Source organism: Podarcis vaucheri (assembly GCF_965113315.1).
Source record: "Podarcis vaucheri genome assembly, chromosome: 7".
Taxonomy (NCBI): domain Eukaryota; kingdom Metazoa; phylum Chordata; class Lepidosauria; order Squamata; family Lacertidae; genus Podarcis; species Podarcis vaucheri.
This window is the reverse complement of record NC_138765.1, coordinates 30,640,540-30,664,656: the sequence shown is the minus strand read 5'-3', so window position 1 is coordinate 30,664,656 and position 24,117 is coordinate 30,640,540. Positions and strand designations below refer to the sequence as shown.

The 24,117-nt window shown below is 43.2% G+C and overlaps 1 protein-coding gene across 1 annotated transcript in view; it reads right to left on the bottom strand.

The window, feature by feature from the left end:
- The window catches only part of RUNX3 (RUNX family transcription factor 3), a 127,612-nt gene that overhangs the window by 10,525 nt on the left and 92,970 nt on the right, over nucleotides 1-24,117 (bottom strand). Inside the window, exon 7 of the mRNA XM_082231817.1 lies at nucleotides 12,526-12,690. Coding sequence (XP_082087943.1) covers nucleotides 12,526-12,690 — 165 coding nt within the window. The remainder of the gene's footprint in view (nucleotides 1-12,525; nucleotides 12,691-24,117) is intronic.

Here is a 24,117-nt window from a genome sequence, read left to right as displayed (position 1 = left end):
CCGGGAGGAAAGTACTACATGATTTCCCCTGCATATTTTGAATCAGTCACATTAAGGAAGCAATTGGAGACTGACTCCATAGGAGAACATGCCACAAGCAAACTCAGTGAGTTGACAGTGTCAGCAGAGTAATTCTTTTGCTGGTCTGTGTTACGCAAGGTTGTAGGGGGTGGGGTGAGGGGAATATATTATTATGGGACAATATAGGCTCTATAGCAGGGCTAGCCAACATGGTGCCCTCTGGAAGTTGTTGGACTCTGGCTCTTATTATGTTTCACCATGTTGACTGGGGCTGACAGATGTTAAAGACCAACAACCTCAGGAAGGCAACAAACTCAGGAAGTGTTGATTATTTCTGATCCGGAGCAGGAATACTATTCATTAAAATATATTTAAAAGTGTGTGTTCTTTCACAAATGAAAGAACTTCTCTGGATTTGAGGTCACTTTTCTCACACAAGGCTTTCCCACAGGAACCAACATTAGGCTGCCCCAAGCACCAAATCTTGAAGGGGGATAATGGCAGTTTGAAGGCAGAGCTGTGTGGCTTCCTCTGCCTGCCTAAAGCTAATCTGCTCAGGTAAGGTGAGGAAACTGTCCCATTGCCAGTGTAAGATTCAGCTATTGTTCCGATTGGCTTCAGCACATAGAGTGTGGTGTGTGTGTATGTACATGCACCATCTTGTTTGCCTCACAAAGCAAACTGTATTGGGCCAGCCCTGTCTTCCACTAAGGCCACATCCATTTTATATTAAAAGCAGAATCCTACCATTTTAAACAGCCATGGCTTCCCCCAAAGAATCCTGGTAACGACTGTTAAGAGTCCTGAGAGCTGTTAGGAGATCCCCTATTTCCCTCACAGAGCTACAGTTATCAAAGTGGTTAAATGGTCGGTCCTTCTACCAAGGGTACTCTGGAAATTATAGCTCTTTGAGGGAAATAGTAATCTGAGCTCAGCACCCTTAACCAACTACAGTTCCCAAGGACTGTTCAAGTGGCATCATAATGCTTTAAGAGTATAGTCCGGATGTGGCCTCCATCATAAACAGCCCTTCTGTGAGTGGAAAAGGCTTTCTGGCTAAATAGGACATCTTTGACCATAAGAGCATAAAGAGAGCTCTGCAGGATCAGACCAAAGGTCTTTGTGGTTCAGCATCCTGTTTTCCATTGTGGCCAACCAGATGCCTTAGGGAAGTTCACAAGCAATTGTTCCTCAAGCATTATATGTACCTAACAACAGTGTTAATAAGTGACAATGTGCTGCGCTTTAATGGTGCCTTAAGACTGTGGCCTGGAGTTTCTGCCTTGCTCTGTTTCACAGTGTGAAGCAGAATTAAAACCTCTTGTTACTCTTGTCATCTTTTCACTCCATCTGCCACTATAGCTGACAATGTCTCTCTCCCCCCGCCCCGCTCTTCCATACACACACACACTGAGCAAGAACCCACCAGTTAAATAATAGTTTTTTAAAACGCCACAATTTTTTTATGGTTTCACCTCTGGAAAAAAATACTACAGGCTGACTTCTAGATTTCGTCTGCTCCCGTATTGCTTTCTTGGGGGCCCTCGCAATTCTGAGGGCGAGTATTTTCCTTGTCGTGCTGCCAATCAAAATATTTGAAGGAAATGTTTATTTTCTTCTCAAAATCGCACCAGCTGCTGCCTTAACTGAATAAGCCCATTTAGAGGTAATAATTTAACCATTGTGAGAGCAAACCAAGGGCCCGCACACTCCAAATATCTGACCCGATCTATCAACGGAAATGGCAACACTTTGGATCAGGGAACTGGGAAGCAAGAATTTGTGTTCAACCAGAGGTCATCGTTCCGACTAGCGTAACACTGTTGCCGCTTGGGGTTGGCCACTCTCTCTGCCTTGTGGTGGTCACAAGAGTCCCAGCTTGCAACTTGCCCTGATTTCCCCACCTCCTATTTCACAGATGCTGGTGACTTAAGCAACCTCAGCTTAGGAGCCAAGCAGCACGCAGATGAGTTTTCAAGCTTCTCCGTTCACTTTCCAGGTCAAACAACCAAATCCAATAAAATGTCATCTCTGTTTTCATACCAGCCTTGGAGGAAACCTGACTTCACAGATTCCAAGAAGCAACAGCTTGTAGAAAGCTATTTTTCCCCGGGTCTTCCCTCTCCTCTCCTCCCAATATAGAAGCAAGCTAAGTGGAAGGGGCCATTGTTTCAGACAGCAGTACAGCTAGGTGATTTTTAGACCCTGAATCCAGACCCTCCACACACAACACTAGATGAACAGGTGTGAACCACACAATTAGCATTTATCTTCCCTCCACGAAGGGCAAGTGTGCATAAATGTGTATATTTAGTGAAAATAATTTCATTTTAAAGGAAATTGCTTGCAAAAAATGTGTATTTTAAGCAAAACTGCTTAGTTCACACTAAAATGCTGATAATTTTCACAAGGACGTTTAAAATAATCTTCCACATTGCAAACTGATGTGGAAATGCAGAGAAATGAACTTAAGATTGAAAGTGTGAGAAACCGAGAAACCGAAATTGACAGATTCACCCATCCCTACTCATAAGTAAAGTGACTCATAATTTCTTTCACAAATGGAGATGTTTGAACAAGCCTTGAAACATTAAATCTGCTAGTTTGGGATACTTCAGTTTCTCATTTTCCCAATCATAACCTTAGTTCACATTCTTGTATCAGTATAATATACATATTCATAATGAAAATTCATAAGCGTTTTAGTATATATATTTGCATGCAATTTTGTCTAATATACTGCTATTTTGTATGTTATTTTCAATAATATATGTTTTTATGAACACTTTATCTGAATATCCGCATATTTGTACACTTTATTTGTTGAAGAACTGAATCACAAAATTCAGAGATGTTCAAATTTCAAAGGATAGCTGCCTTTGGTTCATGTATTCTCCCCCATCCCTCAACGAGACAAATCAGATCCAGCAATTCATACATTCCTAAGATATATATTTGCTTTTCTGGCTTAAGCTATGATGATGGATAGGATAAACATGGGAGATATTTAACACCCATGTATAAATATAGTTGGCAAGGTTATGGGCAGATGTGTCTCCCTGTGCCTTTATTTCCAATCCTTCACTCCTTCAGCCCTTTTCTGTCTGTCCCTTAAAACCTCTTACAATATAGCCGTATTTTCTAAGCGTCGTAGCATTTAACTGATGGTTCACATCCATTGATGTCTGAACCATTTCACTGAGTAAAACTTAAGACACCTACAAAAATACTAAAGGTGGCATCCAATGCCCTTTGTTCCGTCGGCACAAGGATTTGATTCTGCAACGGAGCTTCCCCCATCTCCTCTCCCCTTGCATGTCCTCACCCTCTCCAAATCTGCTTCAGACGACGGGGGGAACCACTAGACCTGATTTAGAGGGGAGGAGAGGAGGAAAAGTTTCCTTTCACAAGTGTAAATCCTTGCACTGACAGGACAAGGGACTTGAGGCTGCAATATTTAAACAATTAATGGGTTAGATTAATGAATTTTAAAAGCATTTAATCAATTAAAAGGCAGCCCCTGATTAATCAAGGAAATAATAATAATAATAATATAAATTTATCAGTGCAATCCTACACATGTCTACTCAGTCATCCACCCTGCTGAGTTATGTGGGAATTTCTCCTCTGTTTTTGTCACTGGTTCTCCCACCCACCCTCCCTCAGTTCAGGGTGCTGCTGGTGCTCCAAGCATGCTATGGGCTATGTTGGCCGCTGTATTTCGGGGCCGGGTAGGAATTTTTCCATTTGGCAAATTGGCACCAGCCATTTGGTTTTCGCCTACCTCATATTAATTGTCACAACTCTGTAAGGTGGATATGCTCCACCTTGGATGGAGGAGAGGTTGTAGCTTGTGCCTGCCCTCCGTGCGTAAGTTTCACAGAAGTCTTTGATTATTTAACTCATTTCTTTCTCATGCCACACAGACTGTTCTGTTAGGGTGCAACTGGGTTGCACTATCCTAAGGGTTGTTGGTTTTCCTGAAGACTGTCTCAGTGAAGGCTGAAGCAATATGTCTCTGTATATATAAGGACCAGCTTGAGTGGGTGTCCGCAAAAAGTTAGTGGCTCATTGTTCATGTGATTAAGGTTAATTCCATAGCAAATTTCATTTCTGTTGTTCAAAGGAGCATCCAGGAACAATCAAACCCCTTGAGGAACCTAGAGGAGGCTCTTCTGAATATATAATTTAATATCTGGACTCAGTTCAACTGTTGTAGCTCAGTGACTAAACCCACAAGGCAAAAAGCAGGGTGAGGAGAGCTTTGGCAGTTCCATCAGAACAAAAAGCCGCACCACACCTCCCTCCACAGAAGGGAAGAATTCAAAGCTGATGGGGCCAACTTTTGAAAACAAATGTCATCAAGCTGGCTCCTCTGTGCATATATCCAGTGCTAGCTCTTAGTCATAGTTCCCTCACAACAGCTTGGAGGCTCTTACTTAGAACAAAAAGTGAGGTCTTTGTGACATTCTTCTGGTATAATAATAATAATAATTTATTATTTATACCCCGCCCATCTGGCTGAGTTTCCCCAACCACTCTGGGCGGCTCCCAATCAAGTGTTAAAAACAGTACAGCGTTACATATTAAAAACTTCCCTGAACAGGACTGCCTTAAGATGTCTTCTGAATGTCAGGTAATTGTTTTTCTCTTTGACATCTGATGGGAGGGCGTTCCACAGGGCGGGCGCCACTACCGAGAAGGCCCTCTGTAGCCTCACTTCTCACAATGATGAAACCGCCAGAAGGCCCTCGGCGCTGGATCTCAGTGTCCGGGCTGAACAATGGGGGTATACAGGAGGTCTTTAAGCAGAGGCTTGACAACCATATGTCAGGAGTGCTATGATGGTGTTTCCTGCTTGGCAGGGGGTTGGACTCGATGGCCCTTGTGGTCTCTTCCAACTCTATGATTCTATGATTCTATGAGGCCGTTTAGGGCTTTAAAGGTCAGCACCAACACTTTGAATTGTGCTCGGAAACGTACTGGGAGCCAATGCAGATCTCTCAGAACCGGTGTTATGTGGTCCCGGCGGCCACTCCCAGTCACCAGTTTAGCTGCCACATACTGGATTAATTGCAGTTTCCGGGTCACCTTCAAAGGTAGCCCCACGTAGAGCGCGTTGCAGTAGTCTAAGCGTGAAATAACTAGAGCATGCACCACTCTGGCGAGACAGTTCGCGGGCAGGTAGGGTCTTAGCCTGCATACCAGATGGAGCTGGTAGACAGCTGCCCTGGACACAGAGTTAACCTGCGCCTCCATGGACAGCTGTGAGTCCAAAATGACTCCCAGGCTGCGCACCTGGTCCTTCAGGGGCACAGTTACCCCATTCAAGACCAGGGAATCCCCCACACCCACCCACTCCCTGTCCCCCAAAAACAGTACTTCTGTCTTGTCAGGATTCAACCTCAATCTGTTAGCCGCCATCCATCCTCCAACCGCTTCCAGACACTCACACAGGACCTTCACTGCCTTCACTGGTTCTGATTTAAAGGAGAGGTAGAGGTGGGTGTCATCTGCATACTGATGAACACCCAGTCCAAACCCCCTGATGATCTCTCCCAGCGGCTTCATATAGATATTAGAAAGCATGGGGGAGAGGACAGAACCCTGAGGCACCCCACAAGTGAGGGCCCAAGGGTCTGAACACTCATCCGCCACCACCACTTTCTGGACACGGCCCAGGAGGAAGGAGCGGAACCACTGTATGACAGTGCCCCCAGCTCCCAGCCCCTCTAGACGGTCCAGAAGGATGTTATGGTCAATGGTGTCAAAGGCCACTGAGAGATCCAGCAGAACTAGGAAACAGCTCTTACCTTTGTCCCTAGCCCGCCGGAGATCATCAACGAGCGCGACCAAGGCAGTTTCAGTCCCATGGTGAGGCCTGAATCCTGATTGGAAGGGATCCAAATGGTCCGCTTCCTCCAGGCGTGCTTGGAGTTGTTCAGCAACCACTCGCTCAATCACCTTGCCCAAGAATGGTAGATTTGAGACTGGGCGATAGTTGGCCAAATTGGCCGGGTCTAAAGATGTTTTTTTAAGAAGTGGTTTAATGACCGCTTCTTTCAGCGGGTCTGGGAAGGCTCCCTCACAGAGGGAAGCATTCACCACCCCGCAGAGCCCATTGCATAGCCCTTCCCGGCTCGCTTTTATCAGCCAGGATGGGCAAGGATCAAGGAGACAGGTGGTCGGTTTCACTTGCCCAAGCAGCCTGTCCACTTCCTTGGAGGTAACAGATTGGAATTGATCCCATGTAACAGGACCAGACAGAACTCTAGCACTCTCCCGCCCTGGCCCTGCTCCCACGGTGGAGTCTACCTCCTTCTGAATCTGAGCGACTTTATCTGCAAAAAAACTTTGCAAAAGCATTGCAGGAGATCTTGGGGTCCCTACATAGATTGCAAACCACCTGAAAAAGTCTCCTGCTGCTGTTTTCTGCAGATGCAATGGAGGCGGCGAAGAAGGCCCTCTTCGCCGTCACCATTGCCACTTGGTAGGCTCGACATTGAGCTCTAGCCCGTGTCCGGTCTGATTCAGGTAGGTCATGGTGCTTCAGAGCTGAGCCTACTGCTAGGCCAGGGATAGGGATAGGCCTGGGGAATGAATGCAGCCCTCCATATCTCCCTATCTAGAGCTGGCCAGTGTGGTGTCCTTATGCTCAAAGGAAGCATACAATAGAAAGGTACAAACTTTGGTCACAGCCACACTATACATTTTAAACACTCGCTGGATCATCACCTTGTTGTGGTGAGTGGGCTTACACGTTCCTATGACCCTTGTACGGTCAAAGGGGAGGAGCTAGACAAAGAGTGATAAAAAAAATCCTCAATGGCAGAACAGGCAGAAGGTAACAAGTGGCATGTTACAACAGCTGTGAAGGCAGAAGAAGGCTGCAGCAGATAATAATCTACTGGTCGTCGTGATACTCATGCCATCAGAATAGAGCCTCACTGCGAAGACTGTGCGTTGGTCAGCGTGCACTGAACTACACACATAAAACAGATTCACACATAGACATCTTCCAAAAACCAATCCCAAACCCAGGACCGTGAAATCTGGAAGCCCCTAGTCTTGAACTGGCACATGGGCAATGGATACAGATTCAGTCATTCTGATTCAAGACTCTTAAGGACCATCTGTTTTCAGAGTTCCCTGATAACATTGAGGAACAGAGAAAGCTTAAAACATCCATTATTGTAGCTTGTGAACAAACTATTGGATACCAAACCAAGAAACACCAAGACTGGTTTGATGAGAATGACAGTGAGATTGAACACATTACTGACAAGAAAATGAAGGCCTTTCAGCTCTGACAAAGAGATAGAAATTGTGCCACTAAGAAAAAAACCTATGCCAATGCTAAGGTTGAGGTTCAAAGAAGAACCAGAGAACTAAATAACACCTGGTGGGAAGAAAAACCTCAAGAGATCCAGCACTTAACCAACACTCATGATGCACAGAGTTTCTTTAAAGCCACAAAGACTATCTATGGGGCAATAAATCATGACATATGCCCCCTACACTTAACAGACGGTACCACACTTCTAAAAGATAAAGAAGCTATTGCATTGCACTGGAAAGAACATTACCAGCATCTCCTTAACCGCAACTCACCCATAGTTGCTGAGGTCCTCTCACATATTCCACAGAAACAAATTAGAGATGAGTTTGCATTATCTCCAAATCTAGGAGAGTTGTGTACAGCTATTAACCAAATGAAAAACAACAAAGCCAGCGGACCTGATGGGATATCTGCTGAAGTCTTCCAAGTGGGTGGAATTGAACTTAAACAACAGCTTCACAAACTCATCAAAAATTTCTGGGGGAGAAAGGAGATCCCAGCAGACTTTAGGGATGCCAAAATTATCAATCTCTTTTTAAAAAGGTGATAGAACAGATTGCAGAACCTATCAAGGCATCTCTTTATTAGCTGCGGACGGCAAAATTCTTGCAAGGATCTTAGCAAACCGTCTCCTAACAATATCCGAGGCTACCCTTCCTGAATCCCAAAATGGTTTTCTACCTTCTAGGGGGACAGTGGACATGATTTTCACCACTCAACAGCTTCAAGAAAAATGCAGAGAGCAAAAACTACCCTTGTATATGGTGCTTATTGACCTAAGGCCTTCAACACTGTAAATCATAGCACCCTGTGGACTGTCCTTCTGAAAATTGGCTGCCCAGATTAATTTATGAACATCCTTCAGCTCTTCCATGATCATATGACAGCAACAATCGCAGATAACAATGGCTCTCAAAGTGAACCATTCACAGTGGAATCAGGTATTAAACAGGGTTGTGTTAACACACCAACTCTATCTATTATTTTCACTGCCATGATCCTACACTTTGTCGAAGGGAAACTCCCCACCAGAGTAGAAATCATATATCGAACAGATGGAAAGCTCTTTAATCTCAGTAGGCTGAAAGCAAAGAGCAAGGTTATCGTAACTTCCGTCATAGAGCTTCAGTATGCTGATGACAACATAGTGTTTGCACACTCAGAGGATGACCTCCAAACCATCCTAAATATCTTCACAGAAGCTTACGAAAAGTTTGGCCTATCGCTCAACATCCAAAACCCCCAAAGTGCTGCACTTTGAGGTTTAAAGAATCTCTCAAGGCAAATCTTTAAAAATGTAGTATAAACACCAACAATTGGGAAACACTGGCCTGCGAGCGCACCAATTGGAGAACAGCCCTTACCAAAGGTGTCATGGACTTTGAAGACGCTTGAACTCAGGATAAAAGGGAGAAACAAGCTAAAAGAAAAGGCACGTTTGGCAAGCCATCACCGTGATCAACTCCTGCCCAGAAACCTATGTCCCCACTGTGGAAGGGTGTGCGGATCCAGCACTGGCCTCCACACTCATCTACGGACTCACTGTTAAGACCGTGTTCATGGAAGATAATCTTACTTGGCTGTGAGTGATTGCCAAAGAAGAAAGAAGACATTTTAAACATATTTAAAGGACATGGCTTTCTCAAAAGGATCCTGGGGACTGTAGTTTGTTAAAGACCCTGGGAAGTGTAACTCTTTGAGGGGCAAACTACAGTTCACAGGATTATTTGGGGGAAGCCTTAACTGCTAATATGGTATAAATGTCCTTTGAAAGGATTATTTAGATGTGACTGATACCTTCCTAGACAAAAGCTGAGGAGGAATGAAAATTCTCCACACTGTTTGTTGGCAGGGAGATACATGTGTGGGCACATTTTGCTGAATATTCTTGGGGGAGATATGATGAAATTCTTTTCTGAGAAATTGCAGCTCAGTTGCTGTCAAGATGGAACTCTATTGTTAGTTCATGTTGGTGGATGAAGGAAGTGAGAGGGGACTAGAAGGAGCCAAGCCCATAATCTTCTTTATCAATGGTCACATCCACACCATACAGTTAAAGCACATTTATACAATTTTAACAGCTCCCAGGATTCTCTGTGGGAAGCTGTGTGGTGTGGATGTGACCGATATTAAAATAATAGTAAACAATATTTAAACCGGATTGATGGCTGTGTTAAAAATTCACAGCCAGGGAAACCTGGAGGAGGCCATTTTGCTGATTATTTCCCAGAGGAAGGACTAAAATTCTCTAGCAGTCAAGAAAGAGCTAAAACAAAACAAAACAAGAGCCAGAAAATTATTCTGTGAGAAATGTTGCCTTTGCCCTACCCTAGACATTATTCTGGTGATGAGCGCTAGGAGGCAACTGCCTGACCTGCATGCACCAGAGCCTTGTGTTCGCTTTTTAAGGCTGAGTCAGTGGTGGTTAAAGAAAAACAAGTGGGGCCCTGCAACGAAACATTTTGTGTGTGTCCTGGGAGCCTTTAAAGCTCTTCCTTCTCAGGGATGAGGCTGCCCAGAGTAGGAGAGCATCCCCACCTGAGAAGACGGAGCTTTGAAGGTGTGGACTGGGCCAGCTGCCAGTCATCCAACCCTGTGCCTTCACAAGCTAGTCCCTTCCTCGTCCTCTAAGCTTCCTCCACTCCATCCCTCTCTATCTTGCACCACATTCAGCCAGGAACTGCTTTTGGAAGCCTTCCAAACAAGCCCTGGAGCCAATTTTGTTTCATGGCAATGGATCCAGGTGTGTCAGGCACCTGCTACATGCATGCATAGTTGCTTTTTAGCATTATTTATGTGTGTTGGGGGGGGAGAAGTCCTTTGGTTTCCCCCCTACCATATTTCTTTTTGGGCTGACTGCAAACCTCTAGGCTTGATCAAGCCTACTGATACACCCACCTTGCACACGAATGGTACCATTTTTGCAAAAAACAAAAACAAAACATCATCAGTACTTTGGTCTGAGCATAAGAAACAGAGGAAGTTGTTGTGTGTATGGTGTTTGTGTGGTTGTTATTGAATGGTATGAGGGCTGGGAGGGGGGCCAGAAGCAAGACTATCATCTTGGTTTCTCTCTGTTTGTACCTGACCTTTCCTTCAATGAACTATGGGGTGGCTGAAACAGGGCTCTGCTCTTTTTAATCCTTGCAAAATCTACTCAAGGTTAGTAAGTGCTTAGACTGAGAGACTACCGTACTCAAGGCCACCCAGGAAAACTATGTGGTCTCTCCAGACCATCACCAACACTAGCGGCTTCAACTGTTTTAGGGTTTTCAAGATGCTGTATATCACCCCGAGTGTGGCTTTAGAAAGTTGTAACTTATTATTGCATAAAAATGCTAACATCTGCACCATTCTGGCTTTCATGAATCTGCACCACCCCCCAAGGGTTCACAGTAATGGCACCTCTCTCTTTTGTCGTTAAAAGGTATGATGCTTACTATAACAACTTCATGGTGAGTACTGGCACCTATTACCCCACCCTTATGTTTTTTGCCTATACTTGGCCAAAGCAATAGCGGTAAGTCATTTCATATTTCCCAGATTGCCCAAAGCTGAGTCACTCCACTGCACTGTGGGAAATATAAGTGGTATCCCAACTGTCCGCTGCCGCAATGAGGGTCGGCATTAAAATTTCTCACACTACCCCATGATGCCTGATGTAGCATCCCCAAACTCGGCCCTCCAACTGTTTTGGGACTACAACTCCCATCATCCCTAGCTAACAGGACCAGCTGGAGGCTGCTTTAGGCACTCTAGGAAATGTAGAAAGGGGACAGAGAGGTGCCTAGTCTGGGGAGCTTCTCAGGGCACCATCGGCTAGGACAACCACAACTGCCCAGTGTTGCAAGTTACAAATGCTAAATGCTAAAAATTATCCACTGACTTTACATTGTACAGCATGTAGTCATTTGTTCTGCATCAGTCTGTTCTATAGTAGCTACTGATGTGATTTGCAGTTTATTATTATTATTATTTATTAAATTTGTTTACCACCCTTTATCTGCAGATATCTAGGCGGTCGGTTCATATTGTAAATTGACAATTCCCTTAATTTTAACCCCAATAATGTTGAACACAACATATAATCAGTTACATCAGTTAATCTCACAAAAAATATGGTTGGTCTTAATATGGAATAGTTGAAATGTGGTTGGTTGGCAGGGGAAGGGAGGAAAAGTTCACTGTTCGCCAGATATATGCGCATTCACATGTGCTTTTTAAAACAGGCACCCCAGAATACAAAGCAAAATAGTGGTAGTGACTCAAGAACTTCCCGAAAAATAGGGAGCAAGACTAAGAAAAAGGACAGTTGGAGTAATACACATTCACCCCTTTCACCTCAATAGAAAGACTTGTGATCCATCCTACAAAGTACTACAGTGAAGTGAAGAGAGCAAATGCAGCAGAACTGGGCTAGTAAACACCACCAGATGACTCAAGCCAGCCAGCCAAGGCACACCCTACTTATTATTGTTATTTTTTTTCATTTATAAATTGCTTCCTATGAAACACCTCAAAATGATTTAACAATGAAAAGCAATTTAACAATCAGCAATAAAAACATATATAAAACTATGTTGACATATATAAAAACAACTTCAAATCCAATACAGATACACATAATAATAATAATAATAATAATAATAATAATAATAATCCTCCACATAAAAAGGCATGTTTGAAAAGGAAAGTCTTCTATAGCTGCCAAAGAGACAATAGAGACAGCACCTCTCTGATACATTAGCAGGAGAGAACTCCAAAGGCTGGGTGCCACCACACTAAAGGCCTGGTTTCTGCATTGTATGGAACAGACCTCCTGATGAGGTGGTATCTGCAGGGGCTTCTTCTGCAGAATACAGTGATCAATTGGGAGATGACCTTCTGTTTGTTTGGTTGTAAGTCGCTTTGGGTTGCCCTAGTGACTGACTAACTAGTAGTAGTAGTAGTAGTAGTAGTAGTAGTAATAGGCATCTTTGTCCCAAATTATATAGGACTTTGTACACCAACCTTGAATCTGGCACCTTAAACTTTGCATATGCATGTTGTTTGTTAGTTTGTTTAGCCAAACTAAGAAAACCAAACCCGTATTCAGCTCCACTTATTGCAGCAGGAGGACCATTTGCAGCGAGACCTGAGCCTACAAAGGAACCAAATCTGTTTACCTTGGATCTGACTCTGTGCTTGTGTCCCAAAATGTCCTGGAGCAGTCAAGGATCCTCGGGGGTTGGGGGTGGTGGGAGTGATCCTCATTGGGTGCCGCAACCTCTCCAGCTCCCCAAAGCGATCCCCATAGGTTTTGGTTTGCTCTTCAAGCTTCTGCCGATGCCCTGGAACAGCAAGGAAAGCCAACGAGTACATTCAGTACAGAATCAATTGGGGCCAGCAGGCCCATCAAAGATGAGTCTAGACTGGAGATGGAGAGCCTGCGGCTCTCAAGATGTTGCTGGACTACAGCTGCCACAATCCCTGATCACTGACCATGCCGATTGTGGCTGATGGGAGTTGGAGTCCCAGCAACATCTGGAGGGCTGCAGGTTTCCCATCCCTCATAAGGAAGATGGACATTTTGTTGCAGGTCTCAGTTTATCCAGTTTATATTTGCAGACATGTTGCTTATGCTAGAACAGTCTTTGCCAACGGGGAGCCCTCCAGGCATTTCGGATGACAACTCCAGCTGGCTGAAAGGAATTGCAATCCATAGATTCTGGAGGGCACCAGGTTCGCAAAGACCATGCTAGATTATTCTGGGCGGCAATCAACATAAATGATTATCCTTTTTGCCCCCCTGCCTCCAGGATGTGACCAATTCAGAGCACGGTGGGGGAACAAAATGCAACCAGAAACAACATGCTACTGAATTTGCCCTCTTCGTGTCCACAAGGATGTATTAAACTCTAAACGAAAGCTATTTTGCATTTGGCACACCATGACATCATGACATGAACGCGTTGGGTCCCCAGCCCGCTTGCCCAATAAGAAGATCTGTATCGCTACATCAAACACATGAAATGTTTTCCATATGGAAGGATAGATGTGAATCTGATACTGCAGGCAGTAATAAAAAGCACGCTGGTGGTTTGGGGCGTTTTGGCGCAAGGCGGAGATGCTGAAAAATGCAGCATGGAATGCTGGAAACGTATCCCTTAAAGGAGAGGTTGAAAGCTGCTCTTTCTGTGTTCAAATCCCCACCCCACCCCCGCTCTGATGAAGAGAAGCATTTGCTTTGCAGTAATAAATAAATTAAAGCAATACAAATCCACAGCATTTGGGTGCAAACCTCTTAGTTGAAATGGAGGAAAATGACAAAAGCTCTGGGCAGCTGGGCAAACATGGTAAATGTTGCAATCCAACATGATGTGGAAGGCACCACATTGGCTATTCCTGCATTTAGTGAAGATGATAGGTCTCCCAGGGTAGGGTTGCAAATTGGGCAGAAAAGAACTGGCTTTCTTAAACCTCCGGGAAAGTTGTGATGTTTTCATAAAAGCCAGAACAATGCAAAGTTAAAACTGTCATACAGCATACAAGCACAGTCAGCATTAAGTTATACAGCTGGTGTCCTTTATCCTTTTTTGCTTTATATATTTTTTTCTTTTCGAAAATCGCCTGGACGCTTTGTGGAAGAGCAAAGCCTTTAAAGTTCAACCAGTCAGCCAACCAACCAACCAACCCAAAGTGGCTGTTGCTTCCTGTAATGCACATGCCTTATAATGGCCTGTTTGACATTCTTTGCTTCCATTTTAAATGTGCAAAATTTAGAAGAGTTTATTTATCTTTCTTAGGCAGTGGAGGATCCCTGTCACTCTGACAACAAGGCCTGGATTCCTTTTCCTCCTTCACCTTTTGCAGTCAGCAGTTGCCCATTCATCCTTAACTGCTTTAGGGAAGTTTCATAATTTCTGACAAACAACTTTAGAGGGCGGAGAGGTATGAAGTACGCTATGGATGGAGAATCTCCGTATGTTGTTGGGCTTGTATGAGTTCTTCATAACTCAAGTGGCAGAGTGTTTGTCGCTTGTAGTTGCTGCTTGGAAAGAGCAGGGCTGCTGCTGCTGCTACTGTTTATTCCTCTCTGGCCTCTTCTCCTCTGCTGCCTTCAGCATTCCTGGGCTTCCCTGCGTTGCCTCCAGTTGCCACAGCAGGGGAAGTGGAGTGGGGCCCCAACCATTTTTTGTTTTGCCTCAAGCAGCAAAATGTCCTGGGCTGGCCCTGATATGCTTGATGTGAACGTTTCTTACGCCATTGGTCACACTGAGCCATTCCTTTGGTTTCCTCTTGCTTTCTTAAGATACTGACCCTATTGACTTTTCCTGCCCTTGAAGCAAAGAAAAAAGTGTGTCAAGGCCCCACCCTCAGTCCCTGGCTTGTATATGTTGTCCAAAGATTTACACCAACTCCCTAAAGCAGCAAGTGGGAAAGCATATTCAGCAATTAAGAAGGATAGAAGGGTCTTTGGCCACTTGATGAATGGGCCAACTGTGAAGAGGAAATAATCATCATTATCCTCAGTCTGTCTCTCTGCCTCTCTCTTTTGATGTGTTGGCTGAAGTCCAGTTGTTTGGAGTGAGGAGATGTGCCATGTTTACTCGATTTCCCCTCTTTTAAGTCATGGGAGAGCTCCCACAATTTGATCCCAACTCTACGGATCAAACTAGATATGATGGTGGTAGTCATACTGGTTAGTTCGTAGGAATGCATGAAGCAGTCTTATACCAAGTCTATCGAGTTCAATATTGTCAACACTGGCTGGCAGGAACTCTTTAGTGTTTCAGACAAGCCAGTCCCGTTCAGAGTTGCCAAGAACTGAACTTGAGACCTTCTGCACGCAATGTGTGTGCTCTATCGCTAATGGATGGTTCCCCTCCTTCAATCAGACCTGCTGTCAGCACCTGGGAAGGTTGGGCAAAAGCTGGGATTGATAGAGAGGGATATAGAAGGAAAGATGGTGGGTGGCTGCAGCTTTTGTCAGCATTTTGCTTTGCAACATACCGCACCACCCTGTAGAAATTAGGAAAAGGGACCCCTGTCTGCTGCCTGGTAACCAGCTGCAATCAATAATTTAACGATTCCAACAAAAACAGAAAATAGAGTAGAAATTGCTGCAGTTCACATGTTCATCTGTGGCCAAGAATCATTTCGGTGAATACCATTGGTGTTCGTCTATATTGTTGCTGGGGTTTTTTAAAAGGCCACACATTATAACTAATGTCGTTTGATGTTTCCCTTACATTGAAATGAAATGTAAGTTATGTAAATTGCATAGTTATGTAAGCTACGTTAAATAGCGGACAGGGAGATAATAAAGTATTTGGTAGAACCTGAAGTGCAGCAGAATGCAAACAGTGTTGACTGTGAATAATAGAAGTCGGAATGGAAATTGCTACCTTCTTATATTATTAAATATTAACAATAATAGTAAGTACTATTAATAGAAGAAAAAGGAAGCATTCTCACTTAAAGTTGTTTCCCTTTATAACAGAGGCTGTTAACGTCCATATTCTGGGGTGTGGAGCTCTATTATTCAAATAGGAATATAGGAATATATTTTGTTACACAAACTGATTTCCTCATGGCTAGTTAAGTTCCATAATAAGGTAGCCACGCCTCTAGCAAAAAAAGACCTCAGTTGTGAATGCAACCTCATGCCTGCCCAAGAGACCGCATACAAAACCACAAAACAGAGATGGAACATTACAGCATGGAAGCCTCTCATCGCCTGTAACTTTTGGAAAGTAATTTTCTTTCCTGTCAGCAAAACTTCTCAACAGGATTTGATTAACATTGTGTAGGCTTGCCACAGGGAACAGTTATTGGCTTGAGAAGTGGTGGTAGAAATCCATCCTTGCAGGCTGCCAGTTAACCTTCCCTGAGGAAGTCACACTTTCCCGATATGAAGATTCGGCTATTAGAAACGGAGGACTTGTGGCTCACTAAATGGAAATGGCCCTGATTCGTTATTTGAATACTGATGTACATGGGGTGAATTTGTTGAGAGATAAGCATTAATGAGTAATGTTAATTACTTGACATGCATGTATCAACAACAGCCCCACGCTGCCTCTTCAAAGATGTGATCATGCATTGCAGATGTGGCAATCGTAGACACTCGTTCTCAACCGGGAGAATCACAAATAAATTAGGGATGGGAAGGGCCTATATTGAAACAAAGCTTTGTGGCATGTGCTGATCTGCAGGTCTATCTGATGTAGCTGGCAAGACTCAGTACCTTGGCTGAGTCCTTCTTTCACTTCAGTTGTTTTCAGTGGATTACTCTTGATTTTACACAGTGATAAGATTCCCTGCCCTGCTATATCTGCCACACCTGGGATAATTCTGGGAGAGCAGCTTGCTTTGCTCTCTGAGCTGCTGCAGCTGGAAGCAGGAAGTGGCCAACTTTTCAACTAACCCTTGTAACTAAACCTTTAACAGTAGCTTGATCTGTGGATATGCAATGACATCATTTATATCTATCCCATCAAGCATAGCCTCTAATGGCACAAAGCATAGGCCAAGCCATTTTTTTCCTGGTTAGTGGGCATCCCAACTGACTAATGGTTTCAGCTGAGAGCAACTGGACTCTGGGCAAGTTTACACATGCATTTTCAACATTTAATGCCTTGCTGGAACTAATACTGAATTAACACATATCATTGTACATTAACAATGAATTAACAGAAAATCTGTATTAGACTAGATGGGAATTATGTGTGGTGACAGGAAGATACTACTTCCCATACTATTTAATGTGCAAATCCCCACTAGGAACGGAAGGACCTGTCAATTTCAGTTGTCTCAGTATTTTCCAATCTTCCGTTCTCCACATTTTGCGCCAAATGGATTAATATATATATATCATGGGAATTCATTAACATTTTAGTACAAATTTATCCCAATAAACACGGCTTTATATGCAGTTTTAAATAATGTATACATTTTTGGAAGCATATTTGTTTGCTGTTTTTACAAATATCTTCCTTTTTATGCACACTTTCCCCTTATATGTGCACTTATATAAGCACTGGTTGGTTGCAGAACTGCATAGCAAAAATCAGATGAGTGTGTTTCAGTTTGCATATTGTTTTGGAAATTGGATAGATGTGGCTTTAAATATGTACTAAATCAAATTTCTCCTCCATCCCCCGTCACTACTGTAAACAAGCCATGAAAAAGTGTCAAGGATAAGCAGTAGGCAGATGTCAGAGGTGATTCAGAAATCAGGAAGCAGAGTCAGGAAAAGTAATGCAATTAGGTAATTTTAGACTCTGGAATCTGGACTTAATGGTTTTACACTTCTACACTTTATTGTTTTGGACAACAGTTCCCATCATCCCTGACCACTGGCCATCCTGGCTGCATGCAGCTGATGGGAGTTGAAGTCCAAAACATCTCGAAAGCACCAGGTTGGTGAAGGCTAATTTAAACAATGGTACAGTATCAAAATTTAAAATTAGAGAAATTCTAGCTTGGAATCTGACCATTAAATGGGAAAGGAAGAAGAGTGCAAGGGAAGCTTCAAGACCAGCTCCAGCTGGCCTGTCTCCTCCTTGGCAGCCACAGAACCAACTAACAGCAGCTGATGCCAGCTCCTACTGTAGCAGGACTGGTTGTTTTGTTTTCTGAGCATGTGCTTCTTTGGTGTTGTTAGTAACTTTGGGGACTCTAGTTGAAAAGTGGGATATAAATCTATTAAATAAGTGTTTGGGTGTTTGGGAAGCATTGCCCTCTGAATTGGCTTTAGACTCCCTTTAGGGATATATACATGCACCATCTAAAAGCAAACATAAAGTAAGCTACTTTCTTCAGAACTATTGCTCAGTGCAGATACGCGTAATGGAAATGTAAGCAGAGGGAATTGATCAATTGATTAAAACCAAGGGAGCCAATTAACTGAGATTTCCATAAGCATGCGTTAGTGACCTAATCATACCTAGAAACATTTCCACACAGCATCAGCCAAAGCATTTGCTTCTGGGCAGTCCTACGTGTGCAGAATGGGCTCCAGGTTAAAAGCTGAGAAACTGGGAGACAGTAAACAGGGAACGAGATGTATAGGAAGCTGCATGCAAGCTATGCCTGATGAAATTCCCTTTTCTGAACTGTTATAAAAGGTGCAGGGAGCCCTGTCCTCCTTTGCACCTGACCATCCTACAGAAAATTGGTTGGTGAAGTTTTTACTGGGGTGGCAATTAAGCATGCCAGTGTGCCAAAACAGCCACAAGGCTATTGCCTACAGTAATGTAGACCTGTATATGGGTGTTGCTCTACGCATGCGTAGCTGGATAAGAACCATTTGGAAATAGGCATCTCCCAATCTGTAGCATTATCTATTTTGGGCTGCTCACCAATGTGGAAAGCAACTGAAGTCCTTTATTTAAGGTCTGAAAAACAACGTAAGACTGCCCAGGCTCAAAACATGGCAACCTGGATCTTATTGTTCAGAGACCCCCTAATAGCAATTGACTTGTGAAGCAGAAAGGCAGGGAGCCTGTAGGTGGCACTATAAGACAAAATACAACTTATGTGAGATATCAAATACATAAAAATAATGGCAATTAGAAATATTGGGCTCAGTCCAGAGATGATCCTCATGGCAAAGGGACCTTGCAAGGGATTGTGGATGTTGCTAGGGAGGTGTCTAAATTTGCACTGGTCTGCTCCTGGCCTTACTTTGACATGCTAGGAGTGCATTCTATGGATTGGTTTATTTGTTCCCTGCGCGGTGGGATTCAATATGGGATTAGGTGAGGTGATAGGCATGTGGAACAATTATTCCACAAGTCCAAAGTCACAAGTGGGATTCAAATGCTGTCCTGAAAATTAGGCTTGTGCAATTAAAGTGGATTAAAGCACTCTGTCGCCCTGGCTCAATAAATCTACTTTTTAAAAAGGCTTTTGAAGTTAAGAAAGTAACATAGAAATTTATTGAAAAGTGAGAGAAGAACAAATGATTAATGGTAAGCCATATATACACCCCACAAGCAAATCAGAACCAGTGCTGATTGTCACTTAACTGTGCTTTAAACAAAGCAGAGCAAAAACAAAAAAGTCTGGGTCATAGCTTTTTGTGAACAAATCAGGATGGATGTTCAATAAAGAGGGTAATCTAGAGGAGCCTGTTGCTTTGACCTGATTGTCAGATCAGAGTTATTTAGCAGAAATGAATATATTATTGACCATAATTATTATTAATAATTATTGCCCATTATTAACCACCATCCATTCTGAAGTTATACATACCCCAAATCAGGATCTACAACATTTAACCAGTCCAGCAAACAAGCAAAAATATTAATCAACTAAAGATATAGTTGATACATTGATAGGGATGGCGACTTTTCAACTGACTACTGTAACTGTGCCTTAAAGTGAACTTCAAGCAGCAGTTGTTGTTGTTTTGTTGTTGTTGTTGTTGTTGTTACACACCTTCACCAGCAGTTCCCAGGGTATGTTAGAATAATTAAACATTAAATTATTATTTTTTAAAAAAATTACAATAACAGGAATAGAGTGGGCCCCGAAAACACACATCTTAAGTGTCAAACAGTGCTCACTTTTTGTCTTTTGTAGGTCAAGCTGCTAGTTAAGGTACAAGAATGAGTAAACCAACCCCTGTGTTGCAAAATATGAGTCAGCAGTATCAAAAGCAACACGATGGCCATCCTGTTGCTTTTGATATTGCTGGTTAAGGTACAAGGGCACTATACTTTTTATTCACTGATGCACTTTAAATCTCACCAGCAGTGTGACTTTTTAGTTGTATTCTTGCCCACACCCTTCCTCCCAGCAATCATCACTGCTGCCATTTTACTTTGTGATATCTAGGTTTTCTTGTTGTGTACAGGCAACCCCCAATTTGCACAGGGATTGCATTCCAAGTTATCACGCGTGGCGCCGGAGTGCACATAAGCCTATTACTCCTCGTTGCACCCCGTAGGTTCCTAGGTAGGACTGGGAACAAATCCCGAGCCCCTAGACAGGCATCAAAACTGAAAATACTGGGCTCAATCCTTAGTTAACACCTAGTGCAGACAAAACTCAGCTAGTGGGCCAATGGGCCCAACTCAGTATAAAGCAGTTTCCTAACTGAGCAATGGAGGGATGCTGCATAAATAAACAGGATGGGCTATTCTCTCCTCCCCCATCCCCCCCCCAAAAAATCATAGAATCATAGAGTTGGAAGAGACCACAAGGGCCATCGAGTCCAACCCCCTGCCAAGCAGGAAACACCATCAGAGCACTCCTGACATATGGTTGTCAAGCCTCTGCTTAAAGACCTCCAAAGAAGGAGACTCCACCACAAATCAATTGCTTAATTTAGCTATGTACACATTACCATTTATTCCAGCTCCACTGCTCTCCCATCACTGGTGTTTGAAGCCAAACAATGTTAGCCACAATCCATCTGTATCCTGTAGCTTCTTAAGAAATATTCCTGACTAGTGTCCTTTCCCTCAAACCACCTTCCATGTGATTTGCAAATGGAAGCCATGGTTACACTGAGGTGTGTACATTTCAGGCAGCTGTTGCACATGAGCAGATGACAGACAGCACATGTGTGAATTGGAGTTTGGCATGGGCAGGTCCTTGCCCTCTTGCTGGTCCATACAACAATGTAAGAAAACCATTTGAAACTCATTGGGGAAAAGCAACCTCATGGTGTTTAAAGCTGCTGATGTGTACATAGCCTTTATTTTGTTTTTTAAAGCAAAGGTTGATCCATAAGAAAAAACAACAGCAGTCTACTTAATGAAGAATTCTGGAGGACCTGAAAACTCGTCATATTGCGGCATTTTAGTTTGTCCTAATAAAAGTACTGCTCAACTGTGAATTGTGTAGGTTTTTCTTTTTCTTTAAAGTTGTTTTGTTCTGCCATGCCACAGTAGTAAGGATCAGATGAGAAAAATTAAACATGTTCTAACAACGTGTGGTTACTTTTGCTCATTAAGCTGTGACTGATCTAATACTACCTTACAATTTAAACAAGTGTACTTATGTTGCAGGTTTCGTAAAGTACAAATTTATTACAATGCAGATGATTAATAAATGAAAAAAAACCCCACATTTTAATCAGCAGCCCTACCTTTAAAGAAGGGGGAAACCACAAGGAGGGTAAAAAAGCATGTGAAAGGAAACTGATGCCAGCTTTAAATATTTTTTGACTACTGTCAATCACACCTCAGCACCCACAATGACTCCCAGGCAGTCTCTTCTGTGGCTGAGCCTGTCTTACCATAAGGCCGCAATCTGAAGAACGCGTACTTGGGAGTGGGAGGATTGGCAAATCTGTCAATTTTAGTTTCCAATTTTTCCAGCCTTAGCTTTAGTTCTCCACATTTGCATATCAGTTTGCATTCCAGTGTTACTTTCTCCTAATATACACATTTTTGGATGCAATTCTGTCAAACATTTATATTTTTGCAACCCATTTCCCCTAATATAATATAGTTTTATTGTCCTTTTCACTAATAAATGCATTTTTGTGCGCATGTTACATATACATGCATGTTTGCACATATTACTTGGCTGGAGAAAAGATTCCCCACCCTTGGGGCTACACAGGGACAAATAGCCTGACCTGGCACTAAACAGCTTCCTATTCTCATACCACATTCTGTGGCACATCAGTGCTCCTTGAGTAGATAACAAGTGTGCTGCAAGAATGCAAGAACAGAAGGCTTCTGTGAGCCCAGGTGATCCATCCCCAAAAGGCTGCTTCTTGTGACTCTGGATTACTCACTGCTCTGGCCTTGCCCCCTTCAAATGAACCACTGTTGAGGCAGACAATTCTGGATGAGTGCATCAGTCAAGAACACCTGGCATGAAGGTCTAGCAAAACATCTCATCTTCAAAGGACGAGGTGGCCAGTTGGGCCCCTGTATGAGCCTTTCCTTAAACTTCCAGTCATCAGGTACGCTCAATTTAACTTATTTATGTCCCGCCTCTCAATGCAAGGGGCTTAAGGCAGCTAATTAGAGTGACTAAAACAATGATTAACACAATAAAGCAAGACAATCCCAGCACCAAAAATAAAAATCCCACATTAAAAACAGCAGCCATAAAACAAGAATAAGAATGACAACAAAACAGCTGCAAAGCAGCCAGCAGTAAACAGAAGTTAAAGAGTGTCAGTGAAAGACTCCAGAGAACATCAGAGAAGCCTACTGGATTAGGCTGAAGAGTAATTTATCCCAGCATCCTGTTCTCACAGTGACCAAGCAGATGCCCATGGGAAGCTCAGAAGCAGGACCCTCCTCCTCCAGCTGATTGAGGTTGGTGGGGCAGTGCCCCATTTGCCCTAGGGGTCCAGCTCATTTCAACAAGTATTAATGGTTCTGCTTTTTCAGTTCTCCTCTGCCTTCACATTCTGTTCTGCATACATATTTCCTCCTCCTGGTCTTCATATCTATCCATTGATACTCCCAAAGACATCCTGAGAGGGAATCAAATCCTCCTGTGTACTGTATCTCACTGGAAATACCAGTGATCTTTCTTTTAGTTCACATAAGCAAGGGAAATATTTGTAGTCTCTCTCTCCCCATGAGCCGTGAGCAGATCAAACACACTGCCAAGTTGCCATTCTTCTAAAGAAGAGATCCAAAGGAGGACTAGGTGAATAAGAACTAATTAGAAAGTTTGAACCTATTAACTGAGTTTAACTAGAGACAATGGCTACCAGTCCCACTACTATGCTAAGCAAGTTGATTTGTATCACCTCCAAACTAACTGCCATACTGAATGGTCACTGCGCTTATTTTGCATACATTTAAGTTCTCGTTGAATTGTCAAGAGACTCTTGTGTATCTTTGCTATTTTAAACCCATTGTTTACAATCCCCTGTCCCCTCTGCCATGTTACACCAGTGGAAAGCTGTCAAGGCTGCATTCTACAATGCGTGTGGCTAGAACGAAAAATGGACAGGGTTAGACACACACATATACCCCACACACGCCAAACTACTTTCCAATGAAACAGGGACATGTATTTTAGTTCTTAGTAGCTCTGCTTAAGGTTCAGCTTCCTCTCCCCCCCCCACAACAGAAGTCTCCATCATCACTCTGACTGTGCACAAAATAAAAAGAACTCTGTAATTTCTGAAGAGGAATGAAAATAACACCAAGGCACAGCTGAAATGCCAGCGCTGCCTTATTCAAAGCTCTAACTTCAAAATGTGATTGCATTCTGGAAATTGCACGGCGGCAACGGCAAAATGGATGGACTTTTCTTTTCATATTTGCAAGGAACACAAGTTCACCCCGTGGTTTACAGAAGCACAAAAAACAATGGGGCTGGGGAATTGCTAAGACAGACCCCGACCCCCAAAACAGCTCAGTGAGGATTGATTATGCTCAATGGGCACAGAATGTTGGCTGGATGTTGAGAAAGAAAAAGCCACAAGCAATTGAGGTGGAGGCAGGGAGACAGAGTACGGAATGGAAGATCCTGGAAGAGGGCATGGCTGGCTGGCTGGAACCCTGAACAGGATCCTTGACACTCAAAAATTTTGCTGCCGGTCACACTTACAGTGTCAATAATATTGGTTGCTTCATCTCAAAAAGGGCATCACAGCATTACAAAAAAGTACAGAAAAGAGTAACTGAAATTATCAGAGCACCTTCCTTATGTTTGGGCGGTTTTTTAGTTGGATACCAAGTGATTATGGAACAGGGATATAATAGCTCCACTGTCAGAGGCAGTATTTCATAGAATCATAGAATTGTAGAGTTGGAAGTACCCTGCAGATCATCTAGTCCAAC